Source organism: Cephus cinctus, unplaced genomic scaffold, assembly GCF_000341935.2.
Source record: "Cephus cinctus unplaced genomic scaffold, Ccin1 Ccin1_scaffold0091, whole genome shotgun sequence".
Classification (NCBI taxonomy): Eukaryota; Metazoa; Arthropoda; class Insecta; order Hymenoptera; family Cephidae; genus Cephus; species Cephus cinctus.
Genome location: NW_014332830.1, coordinates 172,577 through 185,786, shown reverse-complemented (window position 1 = coordinate 185,786; position 13,210 = coordinate 172,577). Strand labels below are relative to the sequence as shown.

The window sequence follows — 13,210 nt, the reverse complement described above, 5'->3', positions numbered from 1 at the left end:
CCCCCCCCGCCCCGGACTCTGATTTATAAAGTGAATTTATTCCTTCGCACCCTGCGCCGCTTCCAGCAGAAAGGGCTGCGGCGACAGCGATCCCCTAAATCGAGGAAATCTTCGCTGGATGGAAACCTACATTTATACGCGTCGAGTTTTGCGGTTTATATGGTAATTTCTGTAGAATCCCCTCCAACGACGTGCGTAACCATCCCCTAAAGAGAGAAACCACCCTTGGCCAGTGACCTCCCCCCCCCCTCGACCCTCTCGATCCTCTCGATCCTCTCGGAAAAAGGACACTTGTTACCAAATCTCGAGGAAGGGTCCTCTTTGTTATCCACTTATCGTTAGATTAGAACAGGTCATTTAGGTCAGATGGGATGGATTACTCAAAGCGAAAGAGAAAATCCAGAGTGTTATTGAGGTCACGTGGGATCCTAAGAAATTTTGAGGAAGAAACCCTGTAAATGGAAGCACCGTTTCCGGTCGATTGACTGCCATGGACGTTTACATATTCTCAGCGGGTTCTGCTGTACGCGTGAAACACGCACACCACGTATTTCCCACGCGTCTCGCAAGTCTCACTTATACCGGGTGTCCCAGGTAGCTCGAAAGGTAGTAAAGCTAAAGCTGCTCTCGAGGGATCAACAGTTCGCCACCGCGTGAGCACTGCGATATGCTAACAGGCAATAATTCAGTGGTCGTAGCCGCCGGCCGACGCCATATTACCATTTTAATTCAACTAACCGTAGGAGATGGAGGAGAAACGGCTACGGGGTGCCTTAAGCGCCAGTCAAATCGCCAGTCAAATCGCTAGTCAAATCGCCAGTCACGAATATCAACCGTCGATTCGTGACTTTCTCGCGTGACCACTGAGCTTCCTGATATCCTATTATGCCCCAAGCAAACGTCCCTGGCGCACCCCTATTCTTTCCCCAATTCTTCCGTAATTTCACGTTTCGCCCCCTAACACAGGTATGCACAGGTAAACACATCGAACGCCCCCCCCCGTCCTGCTACCCCCCATCACCACTGTGTGTCTCGTGGGGTAGCTATACTTTAGGGGGTCAGGGGTTACGGTATTTCTTTTATTCCAACCCCCCTTATGTCTCTGGTCGTTTCTACCAACTGCCGCCGTTACCTTATCAGCCATTGAGATAACACTCAAACGGGCGAATATATCAGGCTATGATATATCGGACGTCCATCTACTTTTTACTTTTAGTTTATCACACTCCTGCGTAAAATTATGGGTTTCCTTGTTTCCTCTAAAAAATATCCATTTTTACGATACTTTTGTCCTCGGAGACTATACGCACCTTTGTCAATGTTTTTTATATGTTGGCGATCGGATGAGCGTCAATGAAGCTTGATGGGCTTATCGGAGCAAGGGTCAGCATTCGATGATAACGGGTGAAATTCATTTGTCAGTCTGTTGACGGCGCGGAAATTAATTATCGTGCAATTATCTTAATGCCTGATCGAAGAAGGGACAGCTACCTTGCGCGATCGATAATACGTGGATTCTGTACTACCCGGCACTTTTGTACCATTTCTTTTGAAACGCCTTGTACTCCTCCCATGCGCGCGTTAATCGCTTCCCCTGGTTTCATGTACGGGGCTGATATTAAAAAAGTATTTTTTACAGCACTTTTTAAGCAGTCGCCATGGAAATGGCTACCACCTGAAATCCTTAAACTATGTGAGCAACTTGGACATTGTACACGTTGCTATATAAACACAGGGACTCAACGAAATATTCATAAATGTAAATGAAGTCCCATGCGCTCCTATCGTTTGGAACTGTTCCAAACTTTTCGTACAGTTCCAGTGTTCCACCGTGTTACGGTTCTCTGGGTTTAGCGGTAAACAAAAAGTTATTTAACTTGAATTATGCGACCGACGATAAATCGCAGTTGCACCTAGAAATTTCAAAGGAGACCAGGTTTCGGTGTAGCTGCACGTTTTAGGTAATTTTTCAAAAACTCCCGTCACCGGATCTTCGCGCGCTACACGTGTTGGCGGAAAATCCACAGAGATTTTGTAAAAAAAAAAAAAATAATTTTCGCGTCGAATATCTCCTGAAGGATACAAGAAACAGAGGATCTTTCTTAGGGGGATAATGTTACAATTCGTCATAGTAGGATTCGGAGGATTTGTTAGATCCGATGGTAGCTGAGACGAAGTGGGCTAACAAATGCCATTTTTCCAGATAATCGAAGAAATCGAGATCTGGCATCAGTTGCGATCCACCGTAGAAGAAAGAAAAAACAGTGGATTCCATTTCTCGTGATCGACGTTCCGATTGTCGAGATGGCGGTAGGAAAATAGAAAAGTCGAAAAATGAGATGGCAATAAATACTTGGAAACGGAGCAACGCCGAAGCTGTTGGAAATAGCAAAAAGGTAAGAAAGTTGGCAGCTACGCAATTCCGTACCCGTAAGGAGACTCACTATTCGTAGCCACTTTAATGACAAAGCGATTAAGCCTCCCCTTAAGCCTTTCACGGAACCGGGGAGATTCTGGCTCTCAGCAAGTGTCTCCTTTCTGCCAGGGATGGCAGAATGGCTTCCCCTCTCGCTCTCCTTTTCCTCCTTTTCCAGCCAGTCCCGCAGGAACGCAGACACGAAGAACCCTAAACACCTGTAATTTTCCTCGCAGCGACTCCACGTAATTGGTCTCAACGTTTCACGTCACAGAACTTTATGGTTGCATCGCTTGGCTGCACCCACCAGGGCTGCCCCTATTTATTCTCTCGAGGGGGCTCATCCTGGCCATTTTCAAATTCCCTTTTTTTTCTCCTAAAGACTCTTCTCACCGCCCAACGAAACATCCCGGCTAAGAAAACATACGACGAGTCGGCCGCCTTTTCAGACTTGGCAAAACACCGCGAGCAGCATCCTCGTCTTAAGAAGATAGTTAAAGGCAGCTGAGGATAGTGATCAAAAAATTTCAGAATATTGGAAAATGACACCCGGGCCTTCGTAAAGACCGTGCCGGGGTCTCCCACTCGATACGTATAATCCTTGATATTTTCTTCGAAGGGAAAATTCCAGCCTGCAGGTCCATGACCCTTAATACTATTTGCCACCCCTGCGCGAGGGATAAAACGAAAATCCACCGAGTGTTTCTACCGAATGGGCCGAGGTTTTTTTTCAATTGTTGCCGAATCTGTTTGTCTTTGGTTGCCTCGGGGGTGTGACAATAATAATAACAATGTGGAATTTTTCCAGTTCCCACTCGACACTCCCTTTACCCCTTTTCTCTCTTTTTCCTTTCGCTTCTCTGTCCTCTTTTTAGCCATGAATTGTTCGTACCTTTTGTCTCCTTTCATTGTTCGCCAACGCCACTTGGTCTGTTGTCACTTGGAAACCCTGGCGACTCTTTGGTCAATGTTAAATATTCAAAGGCGCAGCCTGAGAGGTGAGGTCACCTAGGAAAGAGGTCACCAAGCTTAAAGGTTTGACTATCAGTTATCCCCACTCTGGCCAATCCTCTGTAATAATATAATATGCAGCATTACTTTTTCTTGCTGCATTCCTGAACACCCTATCTCTAGATAATATTAATATTAAAATATGACCTATGATCTTTTTCGGGTCACATGAAACACATGTTAAAACTCCACCTAGAATAATCCTATATACCTATTCAGATTTGCAGACGTATGGTAGATACTTGTGTACTGCCGATGGTGCAATTGATAAAAGGCAATATTTGTTCTTACTCCAGAAAATATTTGCGCTGACCTCAAGAAAAATAAAAGTTTTCATGCAAAATTTTGCATAACAGATACATTTACGGATAAACGAAAGATTGTTTACGTAGTTCAGTCATTCGGAAAACACACGTCAGATTTCCCCATTAAATCCTCGAAACTTGGCAAGTTCAATTAAAGCAGCTTAAATGCAAATATGACTATTGAAGTTTTCCCTTAAAACCAGACGTGTTCCTTGCACTCCTATAAATCCGGCCTATAGATATAAGTAATGCATGAAGTGGATTTATACATATACATTAAAATATCTCAAAGTACTTTTACGCGAATTTCAATGATATCAAGTTTTATTATAATTGGAAGATTCAAAGGATTCAGGTCGAACAAAGTCAAGGGTCACGATTCAACGAGCAACCCATCCCCGCTAAGGTCACGTATGACTGGCTGATTAAATTAAAAAAATGTAAATTCACTCGAACACGTGTGCCGAATAAAACCAGAGACACAGGATTATTTTTTGTCCCAAGTGAAACGCGGCATTGAAATGCAAATGAGATAAAGAAAAAAGTATCGCCCGTAATTAACAAATGGAACAAGAATGGCGGATGACTTTGCGTCAAGTTTCTTAATATCAGTGTATCGGGTGTATAAAAGTTGATAATAAATAAAAAGGAACTTCAGGGCTTGCACGCATCGCGTAAAATACGGCGATTCGCCTCACTCCTATAAATATCTCGTAAAACGTAATAACTGCGGAAAGTCTAGGACGCGTAAAATTCTTACTTCCAAGAACATATACGAGTGCAACGTTACGGTGTGAAGACACCTTAAATCTCTTATGGCTCTAGTATCGAACTAATAACCTAGAGGCTACGAAGTTTTCGGTCGCCCAGCCACATGACGCCCGGCGCCAGCAACCTCCCACTCCCACTCCCACTCCTGTCCTGCATCCCTTGACCGAGTCAAACATATATATAAACGTACCACCCCTACTGCACTACCACCCTTCGGAACACACATGCATCTCTGTCTCTAATGTAAAAATATAAGTCAAGCTTGTCTAAAGTGCATTTAATCCCTGCTCAGTGCTTTTTACAGAAATTTATAGAGGGGGTTTATACCGGTTCGAATTATCCCCCTACGTATTATTATGGACCCAAGATAGTTCACATGTCTAATGATTGATCGGCAAGCCTAAAGGGTTGCTTGTATGCTGGCTACGTGCATCAATCCATTCTGCTACGTGGCTCCTATCGGTTTATCGTTCCTGATACGATTTACGATGCAGGAACGTAGATCGACGTCATATTAGACTAGAATACATACTGGATGCTGGGTACGGTCTTGTCCCTATACATACATGTATAGTTGAGGGTTCAAGGGAATATTAATGATATTGTCCCTATGCGATAGAATCGCGAAATTACACGAGGGGATGATGAGACGCCATTCAGAATTTCTTGGACGGTTAGTCTTATGTTTAATATCTCTGGCAAGTTCATAGGAAAACAAAATTATAGATCGTCATCGATAGATACACCCTATATGTATAGATTGAGTGGCGTGTTCGGAGAATGGAAAAGAAGAAAAAAATAAACAATGTATAAAACTTGCGAATGACATTTTCTGCGGCATTGCGGTAGATTTTTTCTTTTTGTTCATTTTTTATTTCTCGTACTTTTTTTTTTTTTTCTTTGAAAACTACCATGTTGACCATGGACTCTGTTTATATGTGTCTGTATTATATACACATAATACGCATGCACGGGGGGCGGGGGCGGGGGGGCGTGTGTGCATGAAAACAGCACTAAACGACACAATAAATTTATTTCTTTACAGCTGTGGATTTACCGGCTTTGCTCGAGGCTTTAGTCTGATAATAAACAGTCCTCTCTCTCTCTCTCTCTCTCTCTCTCTCTCTCTCTCTCTCGGTTTCTCTCGCTCCGACTCTTCAGGTCTGTGCGAGCTTGTAATAACCCCCAAGTGAATTTTAACGGCAGGAGGAATTAGCGTGCGTTATTTTTCTCTGGGCGGAAGGTGAGTCGCAGTTAGAAATAGGAGGCTTGAGACTTGGACGGGGCGAGAATAATTTCCTTGAGTAAAACGAGGACGCGATGGAAAGTCTGCAATGTGAAAAGTATGGTAATAACTAATGACGTATGAACGTAGAAACGCACGTGATAAATATATACATATACAAGCGTGTAAAAGCTCGGGTTAGGAGTAATTGGGCCATCGCGATTAATTATTTCTTACGATACGAGTAAAAAGAATATTTAAAAAGGAAAGAGACCAATGACATCAGCCTACGTGTCGCAAGTTTCTCAAGGCGCGAGCCTCTCGTGCACTTTCGAAGCTTCGACTTTCCTGCACTCGCGTGTCTTTCTACGTTGCTCGTGTTCGCCTTGACGTTTAGCTACCGCGTACGGTTGACGCACGTGTTGTCACAGGCTGGCCACTGTAGGCAATATATTGGAGAACGAATTGTTGCAGGGTCGTTCGCAGGGGTAGTTACTGCAAAGCTGTAGCTACGGTAAGGGTGGCTGAGTCCTGGAAGCTGGAAGAAATCTAGCGGCTAAGGGATAAATTCGCTCTTGGGATATAACTCGTATAAATTCGAGTAGGGTTGGTGCTGACTGTGCGGAAACCCTGACGGGCCAGTCGTACCAACCTACGTTCTATACACACTCATGCATAATTTTATGAATCTTTTATTTATTACGCGCACCTTCAATTTATCTGGAATCGCCTCCTTGGTTGCTTACATGCATGTATATATGTATATGTACAGGGAAGGCCCTTATTACGTATTTTCTTCCTCTCATATTTGATACCTCGACGATTTCACCATCCGCCTCTATTTTTAACTCAATTTCATATTTTTTTTTGTTCATCGCCCAGTCTCTTTCTCTATGTTACCGGGTGACATATTGTAAAGTCCCCCAAGGTTGGCAACGGCAAATCGACAGTCTACCGATACAAATGATAACTTTTATCGAGACGTGCCTCGGAAAACTCTGAAGGGGTGGACGATACGAAGATTAATTTTCCTGCTACCCCCTGTAGCTAAACTACTTGGAACACCCTATATAGGGATGCAACCATACGTACTACCAACAACATACCCGTTTTCTCTCGTATCACTCGATCTACGTTGTCCTGTCTAGGTATTATTATTTTGCGGAAAAAAAATCAACAATCAGCTTTTGAATGACAACTATCGTTATTCCTACCAGCTTCAGGAGGCGATTAGGTACCACTGCTCTGATTAGGATTTTATATATAGTAGAAAAATATGCAGATGCAAAAAGTTGATTATTAATAAATTCGAATTTTCGAAAGTCGTTGGTATTCGAAAAATGCTATTTTCTTGCTTTTCATTATTTTTTTTTTCATTTACTCCTCTCTTACCTTTGGCAGAGTCCAATCACGACTCGTTAAAAATTGCTGGACCATCCCACCGACAAGAGATAAGAAATGAGGAACAAAGGGTAAAGGGAATGAAGCTCGCTCGAGTCATAATCTCAGCGAGGATCTTGATTCCAGCCGAGCAGTCGAGTTTCCGGCTTTAAGCGCCGATTTAAGAATTCCACGGAGTCACGTTTCTTAGATGAAGGCACAGAGGCATAAAATGAAGAAAAAAAAAAGGTTAAACGAATAGTTACGATGGTCGGAAGAATTTCCTATAACTCAAAAGCACTTTTTTTTTTGTATACCACATCCCCCAAGGTATGCAGATATGCCCAAGATAGATTTATAGATACAGATATACGTTTGGCCGTATAGCTATTTTTTTGGGGCGTTTTCTGAATTTCATTCGAGACGGAATAACACGATAAGAAGTCAAATAATTTTTCGACATTGCACGAGAGAGAACGATAGAGCTAGAGATCTAATTTACTGAAATTTATTAACCACCTATTTTCTTCTTCTCCATCATTCGTTCCGACCTTTTTACGCAGTGAAAATCTAAAGAAAAACTTGGCCGTCTTCTTCAAACTCGACTCGCCGTCGCGATACCAGCGACAGTCACGAAAGCCAAATCGCCCTCGACTTTACGAATGGCTCTAATAAATTTTAAACGTCGAGCGAACGTAAATTCTACCGCGGCTACAGTTATCACTCCCTCGCTCCGCTTCTGTACTTGTTTGCGTCTCCGTAGACGCACTATTGGGGATACCGCCCTTAGGCCGTTAGTCAGTGACATATTCAAAAGATATTGTTAGATATACGAAGGGGAAGTCAAAGTTGGAGTTCCAATAGTCACAGGGGGTAACAGTCAGACGGGGATGAAGATTCTAGTCTCGTAAGATAATTCACCGATTCGGCGATACACATACACTATACATATAGCGTCTCAAAGATCCAGATCTTGCCGTTTAATTAAGTCTTACGGAGCAAGAGATAAAGTTACACAAAGCTACCATTGTATTCTCTTGGTGGGCCCTGTGCCTTATTCCTCGACTCCAGCGGGGTCTTACATTCCCAAAGTCCTCAGACAGTCCCTTTCATTGGTACGTACCTGGCCCAGTCAGTTTCCCCGACTGCTAAAGCCCTATAATATATAATTACAGCGGTTCCAGCAACGTTAACGACGTATATTCAACCCTCTACGGATACTGAGCGCCAAGGATGCTGAATCTCCGATAATGCTTTAAGAGAAATCCTCGAGCTTCCCGCGTGTGAATTTCGGATGATTCGCCAAAATCGTATTTCCCAACGTGTCACGATGCTTCGATCGTCACGGGGTGTAAAATATGCTGGGAATTCATGAATTCCTCCACATCCCTCATCGTCTCCTCTAGACGTCCCTGTGGGCCGACCCTTGGAGACCGCTTGGGCGACGATCCGTTCAAGAGGGTCTCCCGGGTGAGTTCATTGATGTCACGTGAGGAGTTATTGTAATTGAAGCATAAATAGCTACGTGGATCTCACGTGGATAGAGGTGTCGGCGTGAAAGTGCGAGGGGAGGATTTTTTTATTTGGAAAAAGTGCGCATCGGCATCGATCGTTGCCGCAGTTCGTACTGCCCGCTTTTCTACCCCCGGTGCGCGAAGGGTGGTTGCCTTTAGTCTCTGGCTAGAGCGAATCGAATGAATAATAAAAGCAAGATGGCCGACTGGCGGAAAAGAGCAGAGAGCGAGGCCGAAGCCTGTGTCAATGGGAGAAAGCAGAGAAAGCTTGCTGTCGACTTGGTCTAAACAAAAGTTCCTGCTTTCTACCCCTGGACAACCAATATCACTTCGCCCTTGCTCGAGGGCATCCTCGATTATGCGTATCATGAGACTCAACCAAAAATTCTATAGTTTCGCGCACGATAGCATAACCCATTATAATTTCGATCGATGGAAGTTATACCTGGCGGCCTTACGCATCTATTATTTGTAAGACCCTAAGGCATTTCGTATCGTGCTTTGTTCACGAGCCCCGAATGCTTATAATTTGCCATTAAACGAATGGATTTGTTTAGATGTTATGCCAAATCGAGTATAGCTAATGGGGCAATTAAGTTCCTGACGTCAAAAATAGCACCATCTGCCGGAGCCTTAATTAAATGCTATTAAAAGGGATCCCTATAAATTTCTCGAGAACTCTGGGCTCGTGTTCTCAATTTCCTTTGGATTGCTCAACGCTGTTACTCGTCCTGTATACTGATTCCTCTTGAGAAATGCTTTGTCTTTGGGGGGAGAGAGAGAGAGAGAGAGAGAGAGAGCGAGTGTAGTCCGTAGTGAAGCCTCTCTCGTCTTTTCTTTTTTCATTCTTTTTTTTTGCGAAAGCACCCAGAAGGTTCGGCGCGCGTTTGGATTTTCTTGTCGGCTGTAAATTACGTTACGCGCGCCGCCTCGGAAACGCTGATGGGCTCTTAGGTAAATAATGGTCTTTTTCTTGTTTTCGGTCGACGGAGGCAAAACGTGACGCGCAACGTGCGTGCCTGTCGACATTCGTAGGAATTATCTCTGAGTAAGAAAGATCGTCGAAAATACCTCGGGTGTCCAGGAGGATCGTCGAACCTCCGGCGTATGGACAGTGCTTAAGGAATTACGTAATTTCATTAAAATATATTTCACGCGATCATCCCTCTCGATCCTGCTAAATCCTATAGACACGTCATCGTACAAACTGCGCTATCCTTACAAGGGCGGAACTCGTAATCTCCTGGGTATTATACTTTACGAACTCTATGATCCTTAATATTCTGACATCTCGCCGTTTATTACATTTCGAATGAAAAAAGGAGAGATTCGTTAAGCGGCTTTGCATTAAAGCAACACCAGGAAACACCCGGTGGGATCGTGTCGTTTCGGATTAGCCAAACGGTGCTAAATTCACGGGGTGGCACTAAGAGGAAAATTCGTAGGATTATCTGAAATATAATTTTTCTTTATCAATGCCTGAGCGAGGTTAAATAATTTTTTGAAAATTTTTCCGAAACCGTCCCTGTCACGTATCTAAAGTCGAAACCTGTTGAAAGTCTTTTAATCCCCTTTGAACATGTGGATGCACCTCGGCCTCATCGAGGACACCCGGTATAGCCTTAAAGAGGGAAACGATGGAGGCTCGAATGTGGAGGACAAGCCTCTTGAGGATTTCCAAGAGGTTGTCGGAAATATTTGATGCGAGGATAATGCGTTTGCCACTTACAATACGTGTCCGTAGTCAGTCGATCGATAGTGTCTTGCTTCAGTTTACTATTTTTCTTTCCCATTTTCCTCGGCTTCTCTAGCCGCTCTTGTTGAACTATTCCACCTTCCGATGCTTCAGTTTCCGGTTCTCCAACCTCAGCTCCCCTTCGCGGGGTCTTTGGGAAAATCCTGGGGGAAAATATCCCCTCTCCTATTTTCTCACAAACTCAATTTTTACTCTCACCGTTCACCAAACATTTTTCCAAGTTCCTCGCGCTTTATTTGTACCACAGTCGGACTCCGACCTGAAGTCTGATGTCGACAGTTTATCTTTTTTTTTTCTCCTTTTTTTTTTTTTAACTTTCACTCAGTGACTTTACTCTACTTTATTTCCAACAGCTCGTATCGAGGAGACGAGAAATGGATAGGAGTTCAAAGTTTTGCGTTCCTATTTCCCGCAGAAGTGTGAAAGTGCGACCTGCAAAGAGTAAGATTTTTTTTTCTTTCTATTTTATTTTACCTCGATCACCAAATTATAATTTCAACGTGCAGAATCACTTGACGCTTCGTTTTCCGATTTCCTGTCTGAAATTTAAAATTTTTCGATCCAACCAAACTAACAATAAGTTTTCGAAAGGTAATCCCGGTACGAGGATTCCGTCAAGTTTTCACGAAGCGTCGCGACGCTTAGGGCAATCCCTCGGCGTGTCCTGGGACTGTGAAAAGTTCGTCCTAAACGTTCCCCCTGGATTCATACAGTAAATTTGAAAAGTGTCGTTAAATTGAGTTAGCTACACGGATGCCGAGTCGACCGAGAGGAATCTGCCTGAGCGAATGTGGCGCTTTGCCATTTCCTTCTCTTTTTACTTTCTTTTTTAATACGATAAGAAAGGTCAAACCTATATTCGGAATTGATACTCGGACTGCTTGATTGTCACGAGATAGTTCGAACTCTATCGTATAAATGAAATTGAGTAGGATTGATTTTTTTCCAATGCTTCTACAATTCCCACCGAGATTATTCATCGCCGTCCACTTATTTATTCTACACGCGACGGGAGGATTTTCAAGTTTAAGCTGTTACGTTACGTTATTCGCTCGTTAAGCTAAAAAGGGGTTACGAACAGTTACGAGCAGACGATTTTCCAGGCCGCCTAAGCCTATCTTCCGGTTCGTTATACGGACGACTTCATCTTCAGGGATTGACTTGAAGGTAACAAGGCCTTTTGTATGTACATCGACACGAGGACTCAGCCCGCCGTGCGCTTCGACTGTTCTCGGTATAATATGCAATTATGTAAAATACACTTGACACGATTTTTCACGAGATCTCAGTGACGTCATCACGCATGGAACTTTCCAAATTTTTCTTTTTTTTTCTTTCTTTTCTAATCAATCAATTTTTTTTTTCGGATTCGTCATCGTAGCTCGTAATATTTTTTACACAAAATTTTATTTCTTTTTTCAGAAAAATAATAAAACGTCCTGATGGGCGGAACGATTGGGTAAGTACCGTCATAAATGAAATTCCTTGATCGCGGAAGTAAACAGGAGAGAGAGAGATAATTTTCGTAAAATCCAAAAATATTCTAATATGCCAAACGCAGGAATTTCGTCACTGATTAAATTTGAGCTTTCTGGTCGTTCCGTCAGATGTCATTTTCATTGATAATTTAACGCCAGCACCGTTAAGAACTTTCGTTTCCAGGAATAAAGACCCGAAGCACGCGCATGATAGCGTCGCGGCGCCCGGCGTCAGACTGCTTTTCTCATGGACGGCATTGCTGGAAGTGCTTGTGGGTGGGGACGGGGGGATATTTTGGCGCTTGCGCGGCAACCCCTACTCGTGCACGGCGGCTGGACTTTTCCTCGTCGTGCCAGGCTCTCGTGTGTCCAAGTGCCGTCGCCAAATGACGCGACGCACCGCGTCACTGCGGTCAAAGCCATTTTGCGAACAATGGGAGAGAAGAGGAGAGAAAATCTCAATCTTCGAACAGACAAAGTCGAGGACCTCATAAACCTTCTGGAACCGCTTACTCGGATTAAACGGTCGAGGGAAAAAAGAAACTCCTGAAGTTACCTTAAAGCTTATATAAAAAAAGAAAAAAAAATTCTTGACATCAATCGAAAAAAAAAAAAAAAAAAAGTTGCCACTCGGACACGATCGACTGGGAGGGACGAGATGTTAACCCGGAAGGTATCGCAGTCCGATTGAAAGTGCCCGGGCTCTGAGTATCTTTTGAAAGGACAGAGAGGAGGATGCGGGCTTAATTGGTAGCGTTATAGGGAAGATTAGCCAGGAAGATTGCGGATGAGGTGGAATCCGCAAGGATAAGAGATAAAGTAAATCCTGAGGTAAAGTAAAAGGGAGAACGTAAAGGGTCAGGGTTCAAAGACACGAAACGTGATTCGAAAAATCGGCCTACTTCCCTTAAGGCGAATTCGTCGCTTGGCGAAGCGACGTTACCCTCGTTTCTACATCGACACGAATATATCGAGGAAGACTTTCCTGCAGGTATTATTTTTTTAAAAAATGATTCTCCTTCCTCGAACGTCCAAATTTTCTTATCTCGGCAGCAATTACTTGTAACTTCCATTTTTCACGTTACTTATCTTCGAACTGACATTTCACGAGCTGCTTCCCTTAGTCCAAACAACCCCTGAAGGTCCTATGCATTGACAATGAAATAACGTACGACCCCCTTGAACAAGTTTCATCCCTTAGGAAGAATGCAGATCCCTTCTCCCTATTTTCTGTCAGTTTCTGCTGGAATTAATTGAGGCGTCCGACGTATCTTTTTTTTTTCCATAATAATTACTATTTCTTGTACCTCATTCCCAGTGAGTCTTTTTACTTGCATGCGGTGTCGTAATGTAC

General features: G+C 43.4%; 1 protein-coding gene across 3 annotated transcripts in view; it reads right to left on the bottom strand.

Moving 5' to 3' along the window:
• The window catches only part of LOC107273535 (frequenin-1), a 23,516-nt gene extending 11,535 nt beyond the window's left edge, over window positions 1–11,981 (bottom strand). The window contains exons 1-2 of one of the 3 annotated variants that reach the window (XM_015751858.2): window positions 11,846–11,981; window positions 10,352–10,810 (exon numbers count right to left, since the gene is read on the bottom strand). In XM_015751858.2, coding sequence (XP_015607344.1) covers window positions 10,352–10,415 — 64 coding nt within the window. In that variant the 5' untranslated portion in view covers window positions 10,416–10,810; window positions 11,846–11,981. Of the gene's footprint in view, window positions 1–10,351; window positions 10,811–11,457; window positions 11,595–11,845 lie in introns of those variants that run through there. The other 2 variants (XM_015751853.2, XM_025090959.1) reach the window with 2 other exon arrangements.
• Between the last annotated feature and the right edge of the window lie 1,229 nt (window positions 11,982–13,210).